At 48.1% G+C, this 22,807-nt stretch overlaps 9 protein-coding genes across 9 annotated transcripts; 4 read left to right on the forward strand and 5 right to left on the reverse strand.

The window, feature by feature from the left end:
• Positions 1 to 25: 25 nt before the first annotated feature.
• On the reverse strand, positions 26 to 1,667 carry F4822DRAFT_406320 (ubiquinone/menaquinone). The gene is made up of 2 exons (XM_051458390.1): positions 1,098 to 1,667; positions 26 to 1,032 (listed from the first exon to the last, which is right to left on the reverse strand). Exons 1-2 carry the CDS (start codon positions 1,424 to 1,426, stop codon positions 366 to 368), a joined length of 996 nt encoding a protein of 331 aa, XP_051313175.1. The 5' UTR covers positions 1,427 to 1,667; the 3' UTR covers positions 26 to 365.
• Positions 1,668 to 1,748: 81 nt separating this feature from the next.
• On the reverse strand, positions 1,749 to 2,947 carry F4822DRAFT_406323 (uncharacterized protein). The gene is made up of 2 exons (XM_051458391.1): positions 2,446 to 2,947; positions 1,749 to 2,320 (listed from the first exon to the last, which is right to left on the reverse strand). Exon 2 carries the CDS (start codon positions 2,231 to 2,233, stop codon positions 1,775 to 1,777), a length of 459 nt encoding a protein of 152 aa, XP_051313176.1. The 5' UTR covers positions 2,234 to 2,320; positions 2,446 to 2,947; the 3' UTR covers positions 1,749 to 1,774.
• F4822DRAFT_280979 (2-oxoisovalerate dehydrogenase alpha subunit mitochondrial precursor) lies at positions 2,685 to 4,782 on the forward strand. Its single transcript, XM_051454884.1, has 2 exons — positions 2,685 to 3,728; positions 3,786 to 4,782. Exons 1-2 carry the CDS (start codon positions 3,135 to 3,137, stop codon positions 4,557 to 4,559), a joined length of 1,368 nt encoding a protein of 455 aa, XP_051313177.1. The 5' UTR covers positions 2,685 to 3,134; the 3' UTR covers positions 4,560 to 4,782.
• A 652-nt stretch (positions 4,783 to 5,434) lies between these two features.
• On the forward strand, positions 5,435 to 13,221 carry F4822DRAFT_406327 (uncharacterized protein). The gene is made up of 6 exons (XM_051458392.1): positions 5,435 to 6,002; positions 6,735 to 7,097; positions 7,164 to 7,276; positions 7,347 to 12,221; positions 12,281 to 12,430; positions 12,486 to 13,221. The coding sequence occupies exons 1-6, from the start codon at positions 5,839 to 5,841 to the stop codon at positions 12,680 to 12,682; spliced, it is 5,862 nt and encodes a 1,953-aa protein (XP_051313178.1). The 5' UTR covers positions 5,435 to 5,838; the 3' UTR covers positions 12,683 to 13,221.
• F4822DRAFT_406330 (putative toxin biosynthesis protein) lies at positions 13,222 to 15,173 on the reverse strand. The gene has a single exon (XM_051458393.1). It carries the CDS (start codon positions 14,643 to 14,645, stop codon positions 13,305 to 13,307), a length of 1,341 nt encoding a protein of 446 aa, XP_051313179.1. The 5' UTR covers positions 14,646 to 15,173; the 3' UTR covers positions 13,222 to 13,304.
• A 155-nt stretch (positions 15,174 to 15,328) lies between these two features.
• On the forward strand, positions 15,329 to 18,380 carry F4822DRAFT_406331 (uncharacterized protein). Its single transcript, XM_051458394.1, has one exon. The coding sequence runs from the start codon at positions 15,672 to 15,674 to the stop codon at positions 18,102 to 18,104; it is 2,433 nt and encodes an 810-aa protein (XP_051313180.1). The 5' UTR covers positions 15,329 to 15,671; the 3' UTR covers positions 18,105 to 18,380.
• A 450-nt stretch (positions 18,381 to 18,830) lies between these two features.
• Positions 18,831 to 19,396, reverse strand: F4822DRAFT_430153 (uncharacterized protein; the record flags this gene model as incomplete). Its single annotated transcript, XM_051461232.1, has 2 exons — positions 18,831 to 19,185; positions 19,263 to 19,396. The coding sequence occupies 2 exons, from the start codon at positions 19,394 to 19,396 to the stop codon at positions 18,831 to 18,833; spliced, it is 489 nt and encodes a 162-aa protein (XP_051313181.1).
• Positions 19,397 to 20,335: 939 nt separating this feature from the next.
• F4822DRAFT_430154 (uncharacterized protein) lies at positions 20,336 to 20,795 on the forward strand (the record flags this gene model as incomplete). The annotated part of the gene is made up of 3 exons (XM_051461233.1): positions 20,336 to 20,442; positions 20,496 to 20,515; positions 20,590 to 20,795. The coding sequence occupies 3 exons, from the start codon at positions 20,336 to 20,338 to the stop codon at positions 20,793 to 20,795; spliced, it is 333 nt and encodes a 110-aa protein (XP_051313182.1).
• A 164-nt stretch (positions 20,796 to 20,959) lies between these two features.
• On the reverse strand, positions 20,960 to 22,279 carry F4822DRAFT_281063 (uncharacterized protein). Its single transcript, XM_051454885.1, has 2 exons — positions 21,652 to 22,279; positions 20,960 to 21,580 (listed from the first exon to the last, which is right to left on the reverse strand). The coding sequence occupies exons 1-2, from the start codon at positions 22,013 to 22,015 to the stop codon at positions 21,072 to 21,074; spliced, it is 873 nt and encodes a 290-aa protein (XP_051313183.1). The 5' UTR covers positions 22,016 to 22,279; the 3' UTR covers positions 20,960 to 21,071.
• Positions 22,280 to 22,807: the final 528 nt, after the last annotated feature.

Here is a 22,807-nt window from a genome sequence, read left to right on the forward strand (position 1 = left end):
AGTTCGCCCATTTGTATGAGTTCAAGTCTGTCTCAAATCTTTATACAGTTATTAATACTAGAAGCATCAAGAATGCCTAGATAAGTTTTAAGGGGTAAGTATTATGAAATATTGCACCCGCCAGCTTAGTAAAAAAAAGTCATAACTATTATTACTCATAAGATGATTCTGAGGGGGGTGGGTACGAATTTCGTGAGTTCTTTATTATTATAGTTGCAAGTATGACTCCCTAGGTACATAACTTGCCTTATTTTCTCGACATCCTCCGTGTCGTTGAGAGTTGACTAGTCCCCTGTCTATGGGCCGTTACAAGTGATATACAGATCTCCCTCCCATCAACAACCGCCCTCATTCCTCAGCTAGTATTATAAAGGTTTCATACCTTTATGTATAGCCGCCACACCACCCGTCAAATCCTCCCATCCTTTTCCGCCAACCACGAACCCGGCGTCTTCAACCATGTCGCGGAATTCCTCTTGCGACGGGAAGCGCTCGATGCTTTCTACTAAGTACTGGTATGAGTCGCGATCGCCGGCGACCAACTGGCCGATTAAGGGGATGGCGGAGAAACTCCAGCGTTTGTATATAGCGTCGAAAAATGGGATGGACGGGTTTACTTTGCTGAATTCTAGACACGCGAATACACCGCCGGGTTTTAGGACGCGGTGCGCTTCGCGCAGGGCCGCGGGGATGTTGCTGAAATTGCGGATGCCGAAGGCTACGGTGTATAGATCTAGGGAATTGGAGGGCACGGCGGTGGGGGAAAAGGATGTTGCGTCGGCTTCGAGGTAGGAGAGGGATGCTTGTTGCGAGGCGGGGAGGGTGAGGGAACGTTGTTTGCCTACAGCGAGCATGGAGGCGTTTATGTCGGAGATTGTTACGTGCACGGAGGGGTTGTTGTTGAGGATGTGGGCGTGGTGTAGCATGCGGAAGGCTATGTCGCCGGTGCCGCCGGCTACGTCGAGGATGTGTTGGGGTTTTGGGGGGGTGGTGGAGGAGAGGCCGGGGTTGAGGGAGGATACGAAGTGGTCTCTGTTTTCACAGGTTAGTTTAGGTATGGTATGGTATGGTATAACGTAAGGCAGGCGGGAACGTACTTCCAGATCCGGTGCCAGCCAAAGGACATCAAGTCGTTCATGCGATCGTATGATTCGGCGACGCTGTGGAAGACGCCGGCTACTCGTTCGGTCTTTTCGGTTTCTGAGAGGCCATCTTGGAAGCCGAAATGTGTTGTTCTGCTACTCCTAGCATCGTTTTCGCTAGGGGACTGTGTCGTAGAGGTAGATGTCGTGGGTGAGGAGAGTTCGGGTCGGAGGTTGCGGGTTGTCGTGCTGAGCTGTCTTATACACCGGGAACTAGAGGAAAGGGAGCATGGGGTTCGTGATATTCGTGTAGCTCCACGCAAAACTAAAGGACGGGCGGCCATGGTCTCACACAATATCGGGCCGTTCCCGGGTGAGGTCCTATAAAGTCGGGAGAGAAGATAGGATGTTAGCAAACCGAACCGGACCGCCGAAAAAAAAGACGAAGCTACGGATAGAAATTGCGCTGATCCGATGCAAGGGTATGGGTCGATCGGTGCTATGTGGGGTGAATTCGGGGGTGGCTGTTAGGAGTCCGTATAGAGGCACCAGCCACAATTGGTGTAGATTTGGAGAAGATCTGAGGCTTGAGCGCCAAGACATTTAAGCTTGGGATATTTAATTTGGGGTAGCGCCTAAGAAACTCCGTCCTTAAATATTCGGTAGAAAGAAGACTCGTCCGGCTCACCTTATTAAACATTCGCAACTGTCGACGCGGGCGCCTCCTGAGGAGCCGAGGGGGTTTGGTCTTTTTGCTCTATGGGAGTTTGTACGGGGTCTTGCTTAGGAGGTTGTGTGGAAGTCTTCACGGAAGCTTTCTTGGGGGCTTTCTTGGGGGCTTTCTTGCGAGTTTTCGCGGGAGTTTTCGCGGGTGGGTTTGTGGTTGGATTTGTAGGAGGCTTCGTGGGAGGTTTCGGGGGAGTTTCCACGGTAATCTGTATAGGAGTTACGACGGAAGCTAGCACGGGTGCTTCCTGCAGATTGCTCATAGACGATTGCTGGTTACTGCTACGAGACGCCTGTTTAGAGCGGTACATAAGCTCCGCGAAAAACTCCTTGAATGTGACGCCGCGCCAGGTCAGAACGACGATGCCTAGGACTAGGAAGACAACTACGACGCCAATTACTGCGTTTTCGCCGGTGCTTGGCATTTTTCGTGATAGTAATTGACAATTGACGACGGCTTGCTATTTAGCGTGGTTTCTTGGTGGTACAGATGATGCTTTGGTGGCTTGCGGGTGAGTTGAGAATCGCGATGGTTTAATTTACTCCAATTGCAGAACCGGCCAGGATGAACTTTTATTTGGAAAATAAAGGAACCCGAGGTTTGCATGCCTGCAGCACAGGCTGACTTAATACATAGAGATAGGTTGGTTTGTTTATTTCAGTGTTGAGGTTACCCGGGTGCTCACATTTGGTCATTGCATGCAAGCCGCAGTTGCTATGGCGGTACAGTAGGTAATTCCAAAACCCCTCTTTGAAGATACGATGGAGGCCTACTTATTCTATGATTTACTAGAGAAATTTGGCATCTATCACTATCATAAAGCGTGAACCAAGCCGTCTTTACGTTTTGCACTGACCATCTAGGTATCTAGTGGAGAGATATATTATGTGAGGTTGCCTACATAGGTACATTGTTACCTATCATTCTGAAGTTTCCGAGAGAGATGATAAACATTCAATGATATCTTCAACACTCCCTCCTATCATGTGGCAAGTGTAAGTAAACCTAGAAATGAGCATGTATTTTTATTGTTCGTAGCTCTCTAGGTAATAATAGGGGCTTGAAATTGTTATACCCCGGCTTATATAATAAAGCCAAGCTAAAAGCTGGGTAAAAGCTGGGGTATCGGTCTAGGCCCCTTCGCTTTACGCCGGCTTAAGTGACGTCGTTAACCTCGGAATTCCGTCTAACACCTAGAATGTCAGACGGACAATCAATCCTCAAAATTGTCCTTTGCTACAAAGTCTTGCTTTCTTTGCCATTTATATAATTCAATTGGGGTTTTCACCGATGATTAATCCATAATAAACCATGAACTAGGCACAATGAAGGCGCGAACAGTATCGAGAGCCTTTCTACGAAGAGCCGTAGGCTCTACACCCCTCGCCTCTCGTACTCCTAATTTCCAGTACTCAGCTATTCGGTCAGCTAGTAGCGTATCGCAACGCCTCGGTTCAAGCCATGTTTCTTTCCCCGGAGCGGTGAATAGCGCTTTCACGAGCGACCTCAAATTCGTAATACCTTCCGATTACCCTACTTTACCGACATATCGGGTGGTAGATCAAGATGGCAATATTGTCGACCGGGCATTCAAGCCCGACCTTAGCGATGAGGAAGTCATAAAATTGTATAAAACTATGTTGACTATTTCGATAATGGACCCTGTTATGTTCGATGCCCAGCGACAAGGCCGGATAAGTTTTTACATGGTTTCAGCGGGCGAAGAGGCCATCAGTGTTGGATCCTCTTCCGCACTGGACCGAGAAGATGTGGTGTTTTGCCAATACCGCGAACAAGGAATATTTGCGCAACGCGGCTTTACTTTGAAGGACTTCATGGACCAGCTTTTTGCGAACAAACATGATTTAGGAAAAGGTAGAAATATGCCCGTTCACTACGGTAGCAAGGAGTGCAATATCGTACGTTCTGTGTCCAATTGCAATTTACTTAATTAATTACTAACTTTCTTCGTGTAGCATGCGATTTCTTCACCTCTAGCGACGCAAATACCACAAGCATCAGGCGCGGCATACGCCCTTAAAATGCAACGTATTAACGATCCGTCTTTAAAACCTCGGGTGGTCGCAGTGTACTTTGGTGAGGGAGCTGCAAGCGAAGGTGACTTTCACGCTGCACTGAACATTGCCGCAACGCGATCTTGTCCCGTCATCTTCTTCTGTCGAAACAACGGATACTCAATCTCAACGCCTACTCTTGAACAATATCGGGGTGATGGCATTGCAAGTCGAGGTATTGGGTACGGAATTGACACCGTGAGGGTAGATGGAAATGATATCTGGGCGGTTAGAGAAGTCACTAAGAGAGCAAGGGAGATGGCCCTTGAAGACGGTGGCAAGCCTGTATTAATCGAGGCAATGAGCTATCGCGTCAGTCATCATAGTACATCCGACGATTCTTTCGCATACCGAGCCAGAGTGGAAGTCGAGGACTGGAAACGTCGGGACAACCCTATTGCCAGATTACGAAAATACATGGAATCGAAGGGAATTTGGGATGAGTCCAAAGAGAAAGAAGCTCGCGAGAGTACTAGACGGGATGTTTTGAAGGCGTTTTCCGAGGCAGAACGGGAAAAGAAACCACCCATTAGAACAATGTTTGAGGATATCTATGAGGAATTGACACCCGACTTAAAGGCCCAGATGGAACAACTGAACAAGCATCTAGAGAATTACCCTAATGAGTATGATCTGGGCGAGTATGAGGGAGGTATTGATAGTTTAAAGTCATAGATAGTTTTGGTATACCGAATTCGAACATCCGAGTTTAGTCGAGTCATCTTTTTGACACCCAGATGGGGTTAATTAGCTAAATCAATACACCGGTATTACAGAATACCCACACTACATACCTGGCTAGTTGTCTTCTATGTGACGATGAATTATAAGATGTCTCCTTTCTGTTAGTTGTGATTGGTGGCTGCTGAGAGATAACCAACGCTTGTCAGCCACGTCGGACAAAGATATGGAGAACTTGGCAAATTTTTTTACAGGAGGTTCGATATGACATCGTCCTATCAGAGTGAATTAAAGAAAATGCAAAATCCGCCCTTATGCTACTTGATATTATTAAATTTCCGCGAAAAGGGGAGTTGTAATAAAATTGAATGTGTAGGAGATCATGGATAGGAGGAGGGTATTAGATGTGTACTTAATATTGAAAGGAGGGATAAATGATGTCATAGTTTATATACTATTGCTTTACATTGATAGGTACCATGTATCGATACGAGCAAGAACTGGGCGTATAATGAAATAAAATATGCGTGTTGTACTGATTTAGAGCCGCAAGAGTTGATTTGTGACAACGACGATATACCCAAGATGGTTTAGCGGGTGAATTTGAGTTGATTAACGTTATCGTCTAGCGGGATTTACTGGATAGCTTTCTTAGCGTCACCCCTACCCCTACTCATAAAGTTGACCCCCCCTTTTAGCGTCATATGGAATACAGAGTCAATGTATGTGAATGGTCGCGCTTTTCTGTTACACTACCGGAGGAGCAACTACTATAGACACACCCCCTGCCCGCACGAACTGCTTGCTACATGTACTATATGTACAGGGTGACAGGGTATGAATAACCCACCTTACCTCGCTCTAACTATTATTCAATGTACATAGCCCAACCATACAAGCCGCCCGCCGACGCACCTCTCTCGAATGAACCTCCTCCGACATAACCTCCAACTACATCTTGAAGCTTCGAAACAACGGCGACAACGTATCGTATAGGTTCCATCAACTGCTTTATTTGGTATGTGATGACGTGAATTACCGCTTTTGTATCCTTCGAATCGATTCGATTTAATACGGATTTCGAACTACCAATCGATTCTGACGACATCCTGACAGTCAGACCTTGTAGCACAAATTCAATAAAATAAAAAAAAAAAAGAAAGGGCGGAGAGAGAGGAAAGCCACGAACGATCATCGAGCGACCGACCGAACAAGCCATCTCGAATCTCGTAGTAAAGATAATCTATCGCCGCCGTGCCCCATGGCGTAATCCATGGCAGACCGAAAACCCTCTGCTGCGAACCCGCGCTCTCGATCGGCAGTCGATAACGATCCTCAGGCGCGACTTCCTTCTATTTCAGACCTACACCCAAACTTGAACTTGCGATCCGCCGCTCCTGCCTCTTCGCCGTCCTCAACCTTATCTTTGACCCCAAGGTACGAATAAGTCCAAACACGTTCTTGCACGTACACTATTTAAATACTTTGGTACAACCCGAGGGGGCACCACTTTATATTTTTTTAATCCATATCAAACTTCTCATTTCTAAACTCCTTCCACCAACCCTGATGATACACTATCTTCCCATATGAATCCATCATTGCCCTTTACACCTCCACTCTAGCACGTTTTCCCTTATACTCCCCCCACGACCGCCACCAATTGTCTTCCATCCTTCGTATTGGCCAGTGCCTTCTGGTTGGTCATGAACAATCGGTGGAGGGGTACGAGCTTCAGTTGAGGATTCGTAGTTGATACCTTGATTCGCCGAAATACCTATCATCCTCTTTGTTGTTGCCTGAGTTACGACAGTCCTCCCTTCCACTGAACATTGCACGCCGGTCTACTTCACGTCACGAGGCAAATGGAATCAGTGGAATCAGTACAGCCTTAGGTGACGTCTATATACGTGTGTTGGATGTTGCCTATGGTTTGCCTTTAATTTTAAAGAGGATCATTGAATTTCATCCTCGTGACGAGAGCCCGTCCGTCCCACTATTGCACTGTCCAAGTTTTCCGAGGCAAGGCTTATCAAACCTCTCGCCGTCTATTGACATAATCAGTCTCGCACCCCACCACATTTTTCCTTCGAGTTACGCCGTGCTGCCAGGCTACTTCGCATGCAGTCGTGAATTTATAAAAAAAAATCAAGTACTCATGTCTCCCAGAGTCACACGTTCCTCCGCGCGCAACGCAGCGAGCCAAGCAGCGTCGCCGGGGGATATATCTTCTGGCCAAGCTCCGGCTGCTCAAGCGACCACACCCGCCGGAACTAATACAAACATCAACAACCAATCCTCTCATTCTTCGAGACCGACGATAACAAAAAAGAGAAAGCAAGCCTCGAGCGAGAATACCCCACCTAACCAACCTGCACAGAACGAGTCAACTCCATCAGCTCGTCGACCTAAACGACAGAAGGTCTCGGACTCAGCACCTGAAAATCCGCCCGCCCCTACTACTGCACCCACCACCTCCAGTTCGCGTAAGCGGAAAGGAAAGAACACAATTTCTATGTCTAGTCCTGCAGCGTACGTTTTCTAAACTTCAAATTCTAGTACCTCTTCAAATTATATTCAATGCTAATGTTTGCTCAGTGGTAGCTCTGACCCACCCCCACCTAACAGGATGCAGGACTCTACAGCTCCGGCTTCAGCCTCATCGAGCAGGAAGTCTAGCCGTAACAAGAAACCTAGCCAAACATCACAGGGTAAGAAATTTCTCATAGTGTTAACTCGATGCCTAGTTATGTGCTGATTTTTTCTATCCTTATCAATTAGAACAACCCACATCGGGCGCTTCTACCTCTACTAGGCGATCAAAGCGGACGGCTAGCAGTCATCCACCGCCAATGCCTCCTCCTGATCCAGACACAGCTATGACAGGTACCAGGGATCACGATAGCGAAACAGAAGCACTGCCACCTCCACCTCCACCTCCGCCCCCCCCTGCACACGAACCCGATGAAGACAGTGACGATAATGATGATGACGATGAAGAACCTCATCGCCATTACGATGACGATCCCTTCGGTGGATTTGGCGGGCCACCGGGATCGGGCTTGTCCAGTACTCTTAGAGCGCTGACTGGTATGATGTCGGGCATTTCTTCTAGGCTACGCGATATCCTTTCGCACCTTCGACAGAAAGAAGACCCGTCGGTACAGCTAGTAGCTCTACAAGAGCTAGCCGAGATTCTACTCGTCTCCAACGAGGATAATCTGTCGGGTCATTTCTCGCCCGATACATTCGTGAAGGAATTGGTAACACTGATGCAGCCTAATGAAATCACGGGCGAGGAAAATTCTGAAATTATGCTTCTCGCTTGTCGGTGTCTCGCAAACTTGATGGAGGCACTGCCGGCTAGTGCTGCTAACGTAGTCTATGGCGGCGCCGTTCCCATTCTGTGCCAGAAGCTCTTGGAAATTCAATATATTGATCTTGCGGAACAGGCCCTGAGTACCTTGGAAAAGATATCGGTCGAGTACCCTACGAGCATTGTTAGAGAAGGTGGCTTAACTGCCTGTCTAACCTATCTGGACTTCTTTCCTACCGGCACTCAACGGACTGCCGTGACAACCGCTGCAAACTGCTGCCGCAATATCCCAGAAGATTCGTTCAGTGTGATCACAGGAGTCATGCCAATTCTCCTCAACGTGCTGAACAGCAGCGACCAACGGGTTGTGGAGCAAGCCTCACTCTGCGTTACTCGTATAATCGAGAGCTTTAAGTACCAATCGTCCAAGCTAGAGCAGCTTGTCAGCGTAGACTTGCTTAAGGTCATTTTGAGACTTCTGGTGCCCGGTACCACAAATCTTATCAGCACCAATATCCATACTCAGTTCCTACGAGTATTGGCTATTACCGCTCGAGCAAGCCCAAATTTGTCTGCGGAACTCTTCAAGCTGAATGTGGTTGAAACTCTCTATCAGATTCTTACGGGCGTTTCTCCCCCTAGTGAGACGGAGGATGTTGCTTCGAAACTTGATAGTGTTGTAATCATGCAGGCATTGATCCATCGACCACGCGAGCAGATTATTGAGACCCTCAACGTTGTTTGCGAGTTACTCCCAGGCGCAAAGGGAAACGACGGTTCGACACCTCCAATTCCCGCCGATCTCGATCTTGCCGAGCCTATCGCTTCTTCGTCCCTTGGGTCGCGAAGGAAGTCATCTAACGAGAAAAGGCTGGAGTTACTCGACGGATGCAAGGACCAAGTGAGGAGATTTGCGTTGATCTTATTTCCTACCTTAACCGATGCATTTTCGAGTACCGTAAATCTGAGCGTCCGACAAAAGGTTCTCACGGCTCAGTTAAAGATGCTGTCAAACTTGGATAAGGACATACTCGTTGATGCATTAAAAGCTGTCCCATACGCTTCATTCCTGGCAGCTATATTATCCCAGCGAGACCATCCTTCGCTAGTGATGTCGGCCATTCAGATAACAGAACTGCTTCTAAACCGACTAGATGATATTTATCGCTACCAAATTTACCGCGAGGGTGTCGTCAGCGAACTAACCAAACTGGCGGCTGAGTATCAAGAACCCGAAACTAAGGCACCAGAGACATCTCGAGACCATAGCATGGTATCTGGAGATGAAGGGGACAGAGTTTCGATACATAATGGCTCCGACGACGAAGACGATGAGGAGCATGACGAAGATGAGGATGAAGATGAGGACGAAAACGACGAAGACGATCAAGAAAACGACCGTCATGATGACGATTTGTCTGGGTCGCCTGCTAGCTCTGATGGATCTACTATGTCCATCGATGGGCCGCCCCGACCTTTTATTGGCGACCTTCCGTCTATGAAGTCACGCATCGCCGAGGTTGCGAAGAAGTTCTTCGAGACCCACGAAACAGAAAAGCATAGTAAGGCTGTGAGAAAGAAGGCTAAGAAGATTCTTGATAACCTTGAAGCTCTCGCATCTGGAATCGAGGAATTCTATCTTCGTAGGACCGCTAGCGATCTATCGGCTAAGAATGGAACTGCTCTCTTCGAGAGCCTGGCATCCTACTTCGATACCGATCTCCTGGACAGCGTAACGAGTGCCGAGTTACTTGCTTCAGGACTCGTACGTGTCCTAGAAGACGTCTTCAGCAATCCTGACGATGCATTGGCCAACGACGCACGTGCTGCATTCCTGGAGGTTTTCATGGGTCGTTACGTTAACTCAAGGCCAAAGACTGCGACTGCGGATTCGCCTACAACACCATTCAGTGTCTTAATCCACAAACTTCAGGATCTGCTCAGTCGCTCGGAACATTTTGAAGTCATTACCGTTCATCATAGTACATTCGATGGTAACCGCAGCAGCGCAGCATCCATGCTTGCGAAGCAGATCAGGCTGAAATTGGTTGCTGATGAGGACTCCGATATTCCGCGATCTTTCCGCAGTATTAACGTCCATATCCACGCTATTGCAACTTTCAAGGCTCTTGATGACTGGTTACGACCACGAATCAGCCTTCACGAACGCCCCCGCGCGACTAGACCTCGTGATGGATTATCTCGAGCCCTAGCTGCAATGGCTAATTCGGCAGGGCTCTCATCAGCGGAACGCCTCGCTGAAAGACTAGGATCCGGTTTTTCAGGCAGTCCACCTGCGATTCCAATGCCGTCCCAGGCGTCTGGCTCTCGTGGACCACGAAGATCTAAATCAAAGCAACCAGGACAATCTGATGCACCAGCTACGCCAACTTCTACACCTGGATCTGGTCGGGAAAAGGCAATATTGCGTAGGTCGACTCGACGCCAACCCACACAGCCGAGCGAATCACATACTCCTGTTCCTCCACCACCACCTCCCGAGGAGGATGAAGATCTACAGAATGCATTAGAGTGCGCCGACGAAAAGCCAATCAGTGATGATGACGAAGAAGCTGAGGCGGCCGATAGCAGCGCTTTGGACGCCATAGTTGGCGAGTTGGATGAAGATATGGAAGATGCTCCTGCTCCGGATCCATCTGCGGTAAACCTTGTGGAGGCTGCTGGAGGAAAGATTACAGCTAGGAAAGAAGATGGAACTCGGGTTCCCACTCCAGCTCACAGTGGCCCGGGCAATCCTCCAGGTCGAAGTGCGCCGCCCCAACCCTCAGGATCGCAACAGAACACACCGACACCCAGTGGTTCGGCTTCTTCCCGGCCGCTTTCCTATGCGGCCGCTATTCAGTCCGTACCTCAAGACTGGCATATCGAGTTCAGTCTGAATGATCGGGTGATCCCGAACGAGACGACCATTTACCGCGCCGTGCACAATACCTCAACTTCTACAGATGACCATCTAAGCCGTAGTGTCTGGTCCACTATGCATAATATCAAGTTCCGCCGTGTTCCTGGGCCGCCGCCTGCTGAGCCTATTGGTTTCGGGTCTTCATTCGACGGGTCGTTAGACGTAAACGGCGTACCTCCTTCGCTTGCGAACAATCCAACAGCTGCATCTATTCTCCGCCTCTTAAACATACTCCATGACCTGAATACTAACATTGACGATATCATGGTGGAGAATAAGAACGCATTGAAGCTAAATGTGGAACCTCTATCACAGTTCGTCAACACGAAATTGACTGCTAAGCTGAATAGGCAGTTAGAGGAACCTCTAATCGTGGCGAGCAACTGTTTACCGGGCTGGAGCGAAGATCTGGCCCGACTATACCCCTTCCTTTTCCCCTTCGAGACTCGTCACCTTTTCCTCCAATCGACGTCGTTCGGTTATGCTCGATCTATGAGTCGGTGGCAGAGCGCTCAACAGGAGGAAACGTCGCGTCGCGACCGGCGAGATGAGCATCTGTTCCTTGGTCGACTTCAACGCCAAAAAGTACGGATCTCGCGATCGAAGATCCTTGAATCAGCTTTGAAGGTGATGGAACTCTATGGTAGCTCACAGAGTATTCTCGAGGTTGAATACTTCGAAGAAGTTGGGACGGGTCTTGGTCCTACCCTAGAGTTCTATTCTACAGTGTCGAAGGAGTTTTCAAAGAAAAAACTTAAGCTCTGGCGTGATATGGACTCTAATGATTCAGACGAGTTCATTTCTGGCGCTACTGGCTTATTTCCTCGACCGTTGAGCGACGAGGACCCAAGCGCCGCCGTGATCCTCCAGTTGTTCAAGGTACTTGGGAAGTTCGTCGCACGATCCATGATAGATTCGCGCATAATTGATCTCAACTTCAACCCTATCTTCTTCCGTATCGGCGAGGGTTCCTCTAGTGTGAAGCCGTCGCTGGGTGCCGTAAAGATCGTGGACCCTTGGTTAGCAAACTCTCTCAAGCACATCAAGAAGTTCGCAATTGCAAAGAAAGCTATCGACGAAGATCCTCGTCGTACGCCTGCGCAAAAGGTTGCCGATACCGAGAAAATTGTTGTCGACAACGGGACTCTGGAGGAACTTGCATTGGATTTTACATTGCCTGGTTATCCTGACATTGAGCTTGTACCTGGAGGCTCACAAATTTCAGTTACTATTGATAACGTCGAGTCATATCTAGATAAGGTTACTGATTTAACACTCGGTCGTGGCGTCCAACGTCAAGTAGAGGCTTTCCGAACCGGCTTTTCTCAGGTGTTCCCATATTCCGCCTTGAGCGCTTTCACACCGGACGAATTGGTGGCACTATTTGGCCGTGTTGAAGAGGATTGGTCTCTAGAGAGTAAGTTTCTTGTGAATATATTCTTCCATGGTATAATGAAACTAACTTGTCTGTTCCAGCCCTTATGGACTCTATCAAAGCAGATCATGGATTCAACATGGATAGCAGAACCGTCCGAAATCTCCTCCAGACTATGAGCGAGCTTTCTCCTGCGCAACGCCGCGACTTCCTGCAATTCACTACTGGTAGTCCAAAACTTCCTATTGGAGGTATGTATTGCGGTCCCCTACCCTACTTAAAAACTAGTTCTAACCCTTATCCTAGGTTTCAAGAGCTTGACCCCTATGTTTACCGTGGTTTGTAAACCCAGTGAACCACCCTATACATCTGATGACTACCTCCCAAGCGTCATGACTTGCGTCAACTACCTAAAGTTACCAGACTACACTACTATCGACAGCATGAGGCGACAGCTCTTCACTGCTATTAGAGAAGGTCAAGGCGCATTCCATCTGTCCTGATCCACATATTTGAGGGTTTTACGGGCGATGAACAAGCCGAGGATTTCATATCAAAATTATGTCACAGGGTTGGGGCATTGACGAAGCAAAATGAGGCATTGATTTATTTCTTCTTCGTCCCGGCGTAATAAGTGAGGGGTGGCTTTTCTTTTCTTTGGCAAAACCGGTCATAATTCCCCTTTGACGCCCATCACGATTCTTAACAATGAAGATGGAAGTCAAAGCAAGAACAAGAGAAGGAAACACGGAAAAACGCCGAGAAGGACTTGTCTGATGCATGGAAAGGTTGTTTCGGCGCAGGAATGAAACATGATTCCAGGCGGGGATATTTGGCATCAGACTGGACAGCCCTGACAAGGTCTAGTAGCACTTGCTTTGTTTGACTCTTCGCACAAGGGTGGCTTCATCAGGTAGATAGACTGGCCAATTTGTCAAGTATTCATTTCCACATTTTGGGCATCTTCTGCGTAATACAAATTTGCTGTCTTACCGCTTCTCGTTCTCATGCATTGCATATTGCTGTGATAATTTTTGAGAATCCATAGCTTCAAGGTCTCGAGTATAAGTATACGGTAGTTGTTTATAATCTAGTCTAGCATGAGCATAATTAGCATTTGTACTCCTACAACTTCGACCCCGAGATGATCTTCCTCGGTGGCGGGCGACCGACGTGATCCAAGAATTGAGAGCTCAACGTCGTCTTCTCTCGTTGTGGTAGTTTAACCCATTCCTCGTACTCGCGCTCCTTTTCCCTCCACCGCTTCATTTCCTTATTTATCCAAGTCACGGCGTGTCGCGCACATTCATCCGGAACCTCCATTGGGAATAAGTGGCCGCGCCCCTCCATAACGACCTCACCGACGCGACCTGCCGCAAGACCACCGGATCCACCACCTCCTGATCCACAACTCCTCGTCTTGAAATCCCGCGTCTCGGCGGGTGATCCTAGGTCGCTTTCACCGCCGAATACCCACAGAACCGAAGGTCGTACTTCTGGGAGTTGCTTAAGAATACTAGGACCCTCGGACCGGTAAAAGGGAAACGTGCCGGTGCCCGGTTTATCCGGGTCCGCGATCTTGGTCGTTGTGAGTTTCTCCTGCGCCTCCGGGTCGAAATCTGGCGCGCCGTCTTTATCTACGTTGATATTACCGGTTTGGGGGTCGGCATATACGTACGGCCATAAGGGACGGAAGAATGTGAATACTTCGTGGTGTTTGGTGGTTCGTAAGGTGGCTTGGTTGGATTGGGGGTAGATTGCGGTTGGTGTATCGCGGACTGCGTGCTTGACCCATGCGTCGAGGACTCGTGGGTCCCAGGTCCGGTAGAATGCGCTGCGACGGAAGGATTCTTCGGCTACAGCACGAGAGGGCCATACTTCTCGCCGGAAGGCGCTTGCGCGTGCGACGGATTTACCTGGGCCGTTGCGTTTGAGGGAGAAAGTTGTTATGGTGGGATCTAACAGGACTATGGTCGTGAGGAGCCGTGGGTGCAGGAGCGAGAGTTTGGTTAGGATGGCGCCGCCGAATGAATGCCCAATTCCGATTATGGGACGCGGCATCGAGGTGCGGAAGACATTGGTTAGGTGTAAGAGGTCCCGCGCGTGGTCGTGCCATGAGGGGTCGTTGCCGAGGGTGTGCTCGTTTAACACACCGGAGTAGCCTTGGTTCGATACATCGGCGATCCAGATCGAGCGGATGCGGAAACCGTTTTGGTTGGTGGGGGAGTGGGCGCGCGCGTGCAGGTCGGCCCAGAGGGGTTCGTAGAGTTCTTTGGGAAACCCGTTGGCGTGTGCGCCGAGGATGGTGATGTCGCCTGGTTGAGGGTTGGGATTGTCGATTGGGATGTATTGCTTTACACTTATGTAGAGGACGTCTTCCTGTGAGTGCGAGGTCGTTTGGGGGAATTCCCGGATGTGTTGCGCCGGGACGCTGTGCTCTTTGATGTGGAAAGGGAAGGGCGCCATTGTGATGAGTGGTTGCGAGACTGTCTCTTATCTGAAGGACAGATGAATTTCAGCGAGGATTTGCCCGAGATATATAGTCCCGCGATTAGATATTAAGCCCCCCGACGAGAGGTGGACGAATCGGAGTTTGTGTCACAAGCGTTGTATGGTCTATCCAGCTCCCGAGACCTTTCGCTTATCACACGTCGAGACGATAACCTCTCGCCGTCACAATCACACAGAAACGTATGAAGCCGCCGTGTATTATGCTCAATGAGATTCCCAAGTGTTACTTTGGTAACGCTCTATTCCAGAAAAGTGTATAGGGTTATGCATGGGAGTTGGGTGAATTTAGCCGCGGTTATGAGTTGCGGCTCTCGTCACCAACAACTCGGGGATCTAATGATTGTGTAAGAAAAGAGAGATTATATAATTATTAAAAAAAGGCAATTCTTCTTATTTTTGTTTCTTCATCCTCTAAACGCTGAAGTTTGTGTAACAATTAAGTGTATGCAAGGAAATAAGTCATTTTATAAATAGTTGTAGGTGGTAGACCTCGATGATCGAAGCCGATCTGACGATCCGGACTTCATTGTCTCTGCAGGATTGTACCTCGGCCCATGCAAAAAGCGGGACTTTACGCGGGGGCAGTTATTTAAGTGCATACATATGTACTTATAAGCTAGCTGTGCCACACAGTATCCACTTTGTTTAATTGATATGCATTTGACGCGATAGTCAAAATCCCACATCCTAGCACAATCCATTCCTCCCCAGGAAACTATTCAGCTATTTCCCACAACCGCGTCATGACCCACACTCGTCTCCTGCACTGCCCCAACTCTCACTTGGGTTTAACTTGAACTTGAACTTAATGATAAGACTGGAAACAAGAGAAGGATAAAGATATACTGTACTGATCTTGGAATAATTATTTTCGACACTTTGGACATAACTCTCACATACAACTGAGTTGAGGAGGCCCCATCACTCGCTCCGCAGGACCAATATACAGGGACACATCTTATTCGGCCACTGCAGCCAGCCATGGCGCCACAGACAAGGAATCGTGGAAACAAATCTGCCGACGGATCATATAAATCAACTACTCCAGCCCCGAAGCAAAAGCGCTTTCCGGGTCGTCGGGCTCAACTAAAGACTTATGGAAGTCCTCGGCCAACCCTGAAGCCGCTGAAACAAGAGACGTTAACTCAGATGCAGTGGGTGTCTCCATCTATGCAGGAGGACCTCTTGAAACTTGAAGACGAAGATGAAGACGAGGATGATGCTGAAGAACCCGGAGAATCCGAAGTGCCTCCGGCTGTGGAAGTTAAATCTAGGAAGAGGACTCGAGGGAACCGGCGTAAGACAGCCGGAGATGAATTACCCAATGATGAGAAGCCGAAAGGTTCAAAACGGCGGAAGACTTTGGGAGATATCCCCAGTCCAAACCCTACGCGTAACTTCCAAACGCAGACTCTAACGCAATGCCTGGACAAAAGCATTGTGAGGGATCAAGTTGACGATTCGGAGGGTGACGATGACAACGCCTTGATACTAGAAACTCCGAAGAAACCAGAAAAGCATATTTCGCTTGGAACGGACAATGCCAAGCCGGAACAGCAGCCGGAATACAGGTCCTCAGTTCCAACCCTCATTCAGTCTGTTACACCAACCAACAAGAGGAGGATAGAGATTCCGTCTTCGACGTCACCACTGACGCCAATGCTCACCCGGAGTTTCAGCCCAGAACATCGCGACTCACCTTTGAAAGGAAAATCTACCAATGCAGCAACACTATCTCCAATTATCAAGACACCAAGTCGTCGAATCATTCCAGACTCATACAGCACAGCTCATAGTTCCCCAGCTGCAGCCCTATCAACTTCGACCTCCAAAGCTACCCCAAACAAGAAACTCCGATTCGACCTGCCCGAAGACAAAGAAAATATTACGCCGGGCAGAAAGGAACCTAAGCCCCCCAAATCGCCCAAAGACACCTCTTCGCGGACGCCTCTACAGGAACTTCCCGAAGAACCTCGCACGGACCAGGAAATCCCCGATTCTGATTACGATTCTGATGCAACTGAATCTACCATTGTGGAAGATAATGTTGCACCAAACGAAGACAATATACCATCGACGGATGACCCGGAGCCTGCAGAAACATGCTATGGTGTTATTGGAGATGAAACACAGGCTGAGATTCTGCTTTCGGCAGATGAGCTCAGCCGTGAGCTTAGTGAGAGTGATTCCCTAGAGGGAAGCCGGTCGCGATCGGCAACCCCCACACCCAAGCCGAAGAAAAAGGAACCACTTCGTACAGCAAAGGACATAAGCACGCCGACTCGCCGCCCGGGTTCTACAACGAAACAAGTGCAAATATCGTCTCCACAAAGGGGACCAACAGACGAAAATACACCAAATGCGCATACTCAAATTTACACCCAGGGTGTTGAGAGCCAACGATTACCATTAGAAGAAATTCGTGCTCTCGGCCCCCAAACCCCGAACTCCGATATCATGGTGTCACTACATCCTGAGCCCTTGGCGATGATCTTAGATCGTTCAAAGAATCATGAATTCAGGACTTGGAAAATACCACCTAGTGTATCTCGCATCTGGATCTACAGCACCAGGCCGACCTCCGAATTGAGATACATGTGCATCCTCAGCCCGCCGAAGGTACCCGGAGAAATCCAAGACGAAAAAGGAGTCGGGAACGTCGAGTTCAACCAAGGAACTATGAATGCCAACTTTGCATACGAGATAGTACAAGTGTATGAGCTCAACAACCCAGTCCCGTTGAATGAGATGAAAAAGAAAGGCTGGGTAAATTCTGCCCCACAGAAGTACATCTGGGTCCCTCCAGCAGTTGTCGGAGAGCTCACAGGAAATTTAAAATATGCTTTATTCGGCGGTGAGGAACAAGCAGCCGAGACCGCCACACTCCTGCCAACCAGTCCAAATGTCTCGGAATCTCAAGAAATAAAAGCGCAGATCCAGGACGATGTAGATTATTCAACACAGCACCCTTCGTCCGAACGTGGCAATGATATGGTTGCTTCAAGCCCAGTATCACGCAAGTCAGCAGGAAAAAGAAAGCAACTTGAACAAAATCGCGATGGCACAAACCCAACACCATCCAAAATGCTGCTAGGTCCTTCAACCCGATCGGATCCCGCACCTTCAAGCGAAAGAGTGCGGGGTTTTGTGAGATCCTCGCAAGCCACCACGGTCTCAAGCCCAACCATTTCGCCAGAAAAATCACTTCCGCAACCCATAAATCTTTCAAGCCAGCCATCAGCCATCAATTACAACAGTAGCAGCCCGATACTTTTCCGAAATGCACGAAACAATTCTCTTAGATCTTCGCAATTTCAAACACGAAGTCAAATGCTGCCGGATAGCCTGATCAATGGCGAAATCCAGGAACCGCCTCCGATTATATGGGACTCTGCTGATGAGGAATCGGATTAATTTCGCAAACGTCAACAACATCAAACTCTTGTATATTAGGGGTTGAGACGCTCCATTATGATCATTGTATAGGTAGTTAGGCTGAGCCATGCTTGGCGGGAATGAATATTTGCATGTTTTTGGAGTTTTAGGATGGCTAGATTACAGCCCAAAGCTATCATGAGGATATCGAGCACATTGAAAATTAGAGAATACTAGATTGGCAACTATGTCTATTATGAAGATCTTCTATAGGTGTCATTAATACCAATCATATACCTAGAGGCTCCTCGGGAGTATTTTTATGAATCATCTATCCTAGCTGTTTGTCTGCCTTAATATCGCCATCTATCGGCTTAACTCTGTAAGGGCATCCCAAAAGAGTAAGGTACGACTCCCAGGCCTCGATACCGTTCTTGAGCCGCCACAAGTCCTGACTCGCTCGCATGCTTCATGCTTAGTCGTGGCGGAACGGACCGACTCGACGCCGTGTACTAGATATGATCAATAGCGACATTATCCATTACCACTCACACGATTCCTGGCCCTCAACCGTCTGCTCCTTCCTTTGTAAGAAATGACCCATGTAGCTGAGCCTACTCTCAAATCATCACCGTCTTAATTCGAGGGCGTTTTTGGTCTACCTCGTGACGGCTATCCAACAACAAGCGACGGAATCCTAGAATAATCAGATGCGCGCCGGGCAGGCAAAGAGTGCCCAGACTCCCTTTACACCTAAACCAGAGCTCAACCTAGTCCACTCTTCCGCCACCGTCGCTCTCGCAACCACCACCCGCGACATACGACCCACACGACGCCAATCAACGCCACTATCTCAATCGCCGTTAGAGCTATCTCCTTGAGTGAAAAGTCCAGTTGGTCCTCCTGGTTGGCCTCCTGGGTGGAGAGTGTGGGTGTGGTATTGGCACCCACGGACCCTACGGCAACTTCCATGACGGGCGCGGAAGGCGATGAGGGTAGGGGAGAGAGAGCGTGGGTGTAGGAGTCGCGCTGTAGGTGGTAATGTGGGGGACAGTTGTTTTTGAACTGGTCCTGGAAGGATGGTGGGAGACAGCAGAAGTTGTGCCCGTAGATTCTGTACCTGGGGAGATGTTAGTAGGTTTGTTTAAGAGGAGACTTGGGAGATACTGGGTACCAGGTATAAGGTGAATGACTTACTTATGACAGATATCCGGGTCGTCCACGAAGATAAGGAGGTTGCGACTATCCCTCGGAATGAGAATGTTGCAACCTTGGCGATCACCCCTGTCGGGATCCGTTAGGTCCGGTGGTGGTTGGATTCTATGAGCCATTGTGATTTGTACTGGATCGTAAGCTAGTAGTTGTTGTCTACTTTTGTGTGGAAGTGAAGTGGTGAATAAGGTTTGAGGAATGAAAGTCGAGAAGAGAATTACTCGTCTATCGACGCTCTATTTATAATGATCTTCTAGGTGCTCAGCTATCTAGGTAGGAACTATCTAATGGGTCACAAGACTCGTATACACTTTGGTGAAGCTTTGAGCTTGAGTTTGAGTTTGAGTTATATCTAGGCTCTATGGAAAGGGGAAATAGAGTCCATCTAGATCGGCCCAACCACCTAGGGATTTTGCTGTATATGGACCTGATAGCTACTTCTCGAAACCAACGACGAGAATCTTCTGTCCCTTCAGATAGAGTTTACTCTGAATCTAATACAACTAAGTTGCTGAAGATCACGACATAGCTGGGAGGAACAACCTCGAATGAAGACAAAACTCAATGGACACTGAAGCAACGAGTCTATAAAATAGAAGGAGCAAGTTCATAGGATCAGATACCCACGATCGTTCTACGTAGAGTCACGGTGCTGGCGAGCCTTAACGGACCTGCCCGTATTTGAATAAGAACATTGAATATGTGATCTCACTATATTGTAATATCTATTTAGTCTTAACCTTTGAAGTGTGATCATTTACTTCCTTAATTTGATTTTGTTGTAAGAATAATGTGCTATATAGTATTGGGTGATAGATCACTTAGTGTTGAGTGAAATCGAGGTGAGATACGTACCAGGATCTGATGCATACGATGAGCACTGCCACCTGAGTAGTATGAGACGGAAACAATGCGATTTGCCGCACTTCCGAGTCATCTAAGGGGATATGTGCCGTGCGTTGTAGAGCAACTGGCCATCACCATGACATCATCTCCACGACAGTGACCACCTATATATATAATTCAACTTCGTAGATTGGTGGACCGAGTTCTTGAAGATGTGGCAATGTCATAGCGTGCATGTTGTCACCTATAGAAATCAAAAAATTGTCCAGAAAGGAGAAGACTCAAATCCAACAGACATTATACTGCAGCATCCAGACTTGTGAGATATTGGTGGACTATGTCTTCTTTATTCGAGTAGGTTGAAGCTAACAGCACCGATAAGCCTGTGCTCAGTAAGTTTAGTATACTAATGATCTGTCCAGGTGTCTAAGACGAATTATGGGTCATAGTGGCTGACTTCATGAAGCTAAGTACGGCCATACCGCACCTGGAGAAGGTAGCGGAATGGACGAGAACCCCAACACTCGATCCGCGGCTCAGCCCCAGGGGAGCCAGAAGACTCAAGCTGGAGGTTTGCAAACTAGTACAGTTAAGACACCGGTGACCGAGCCTAAGGCAAATGACACAAAGGGCAAGGAGGAAGAGAGCGGCATTGAAAATTTCCAACCATAGCCCCCAAGCAACCTGGGGAAAGCGGTGTTAGCCGAGAATTGATACGACTGTGTGGCTACATCGACTTTTGAAGATATGAATTACCGCTAGTAAAAATCTACCAGATTTAGCTAGACATATTCTAATTCGTGGATTAAATTGAGGCTCACTATACATATATGGTGTAGTAGAGCGTTTTTCATGGTCCTTCGTGATACGTATTAAACCGTAGCTGCGTACTGGATGGTAACAGTGTTAATTGTATCACATTTATATACAAGTTGCGCTAGGTGGCATCTATTTCTTAGGCTCCTCTTTCTTTTCCTCGGGTTTGGGTGTAGGTAATTTGAAGCTCTCTGGCTTGCGGTCGGTACCGGGTCCGACGGGTTCCCAAGATGTAGAACCTCCCTCGAAATTACGGAATGCCTGTGTCAACTCTAATGGCTCCGTAACAATGCGCTTCTTCTCTTCATCATACCGAATTTCGGTGTATCCGGTCAGAGGGAAATCCTTCCTCAAAGGGTGACCTTCGAAACCGTAGTCGGTCATGATTCGGCGCAGATCCGGGTGGCCAACGAAGAAAACACCAAATAGATCGTAGACTTCTCGCTCGTACCAGTTGGCGCCATCGAATAGGGGAGTGATACTTGGTACCGGTGTGGCCTCGTCGGCGTACGTCTTAACTCGGATTCGCGCGTTATGTCTCACACTCAATAAGTTGTAGACAACCTCAAATCGCTGATCTCTGGTTGGGAAGTCGACGGCCGTAACGGTACTGACTTGGGTAAACTCGGCAGCCGAATTGTCTAGTTTGGGGTTAGCAACATGCGCCATTTAATAGGCAAGTAATTGGGCCCGGAGTGTGTATGTATCTTACATTTGAGGAAGGAAAATACTGGTATAACCCCGGAAGGCGGGATATAGATAACGAGCTCATCCTTCCAAACGGAGAACTGCTGGATGTATTTGGGCAAACAGCCCATAAGCCAAGCTCCGTAACGATGTAAATCGTCGGACTTTGTGGAATATTTGTCGGCGGGGTTGACGATGGGGGCTCTAAGCTCCTTGGGGTGGTCTCGAGGTGCGTGCCTCATGTTCGGAGCATCCTTGGGCATAGCGACATTTTGTCGAGCAGTGGAAGCGATGCAGCGGACGATCTGCTCGTTTCGGGCCTGTAACGAAGGCTTCGCAGGTCGCAGAGCTGAGGCGAGAGCTCTACTTCGGCAGATATTGGTCGCCATGATCGGTAGGTAGTGGCAGGCGAGCCAATTGATAGAGGATGGGTTGCGACTTTAGTGAGTGTTATCCGTTTAATTATTATCTAGGTACCATCTATGAAGTTTACAGACTCGAGATCGAATTGAATTACCTAAGGGTGGGTACACATCCCCACAGTGTATCACAGTATGGAAAAGAAGTTGGGCCAATCAAGTGAAAGTAGTTCCCAATTCGCGGAACAATGTTGAATTCTATTCCGATTAATTACTGCTTAGGTAAGAACGTGTTGCCCGTAAAACATTTAAATAGTGCCACCTGCCCAATTATATTTCTTCCAAGGTTAGCACGCTTTATCGTATTCGTGACGTAGCAGATGACCTGCACCTCCAACTCTCTACTTCAACGTTCCTGCCCCTCGGATTCAGCTAGTGTAGATTCGCGTAGAAAATCGCGGAAATTCGGATAGCGATTACTACAGCAATCTATCTGTTCAGAATTTAATATTCATAAATGCACTACATTTGGGTAATTTTTTTAAATACTCGCCTTGACGTAGATGAGTCTATAATCCGGATTAAGTAATCGTCGCTGTTTCCCGCCTAAAAAAAAAAGTGTTAGTGCATACCTAGGTACCTCTTTAACTGTCCTTATGTAATCATTCTTAGTAAGGGAATAAGTATCGATACGCCGTACGCACGGTGGGAAGGTACGGTAGCCACCAAATGGCTTGAGGCAAAAATTGAAATTGACGCTGCTTGCACTAACCCGCATCAGGCCGACCAAGGTACTTAGCGCGTGTAGTCAACGTTTCTTTT

Source organism: Hypoxylon trugodes, assembly GCF_022578975.1.
Source record: "Hypoxylon trugodes strain CBS 135444 unplaced genomic scaffold F4822scaffold_6, whole genome shotgun sequence".
Lineage (NCBI taxonomy): Eukaryota > Fungi > Ascomycota > Sordariomycetes > Xylariales > Hypoxylaceae > Hypoxylon > Hypoxylon trugodes.

Bases quoted from the DNA above. Each gene is read 5' to 3' on its own strand.
- F4822DRAFT_406320 (XM_051458390.1), bottom strand. From the start codon at position 1,426: ATGGCCGCCCGTCCTTTAGTTTTGCGTGGAGCTACACGAATATCACGA. The intron at 1,033-1,097 runs GTACGTTCCCGC...CTGTGAAAACAG, and splicing joins GGCTGGCACCGGATCTGGAA to AGACCACTTCGTATCCTCCC.
- F4822DRAFT_406330 (XM_051458393.1), bottom strand. From the start codon at position 14,645: ATGGCGCCCTTCCCTTTCCACATCAAAGAGCACAGCGTCCCGGCGCAA.
- F4822DRAFT_281063 (XM_051454885.1), bottom strand. From the start codon at position 22,015: ATGGCGACCAATATCTGCCGAAGTAGAGCTCTCGCCTCAGCTCTGCGA. The intron at 21,581-21,651 runs GTAAGATACATA...ACCCCAAACTAG, and splicing joins AGTATTTTCCTTCCTCAAAT to ACAATTCGGCTGCCGAGTTT.
- F4822DRAFT_406331 (XM_051458394.1), top strand. From the start codon at position 15,672: ATGGCGCCACAGACAAGGAATCGTGGAAACAAATCTGCCGACGGATCA.
- F4822DRAFT_406323 (XM_051458391.1), bottom strand. From the start codon at position 2,233: ATGCCAAGCACCGGCGAAAACGCAGTAATTGGCGTCGTAGTTGTCTTC.
- F4822DRAFT_406327 (XM_051458392.1), top strand. From the start codon at position 5,839: ATGGCAGACCGAAAACCCTCTGCTGCGAACCCGCGCTCTCGATCGGCA. The intron at 6,003-6,734 runs GTACGAATAAGT...CATGTCTCCCAG, and splicing joins ACCTTATCTTTGACCCCAAG to AGTCACACGTTCCTCCGCGC. The intron at 7,277-7,346 runs GTAAGAAATTTC...CTTATCAATTAG, and splicing joins ACCTAGCCAAACATCACAGG to AACAACCCACATCGGGCGCT.
- F4822DRAFT_280979 (XM_051454884.1), top strand. From the start codon at position 3,135: ATGAAGGCGCGAACAGTATCGAGAGCCTTTCTACGAAGAGCCGTAGGC. The intron at 3,729-3,785 runs GTACGTTCTGTG...TTCTTCGTGTAG, and splicing joins GTAGCAAGGAGTGCAATATC to CATGCGATTTCTTCACCTCT.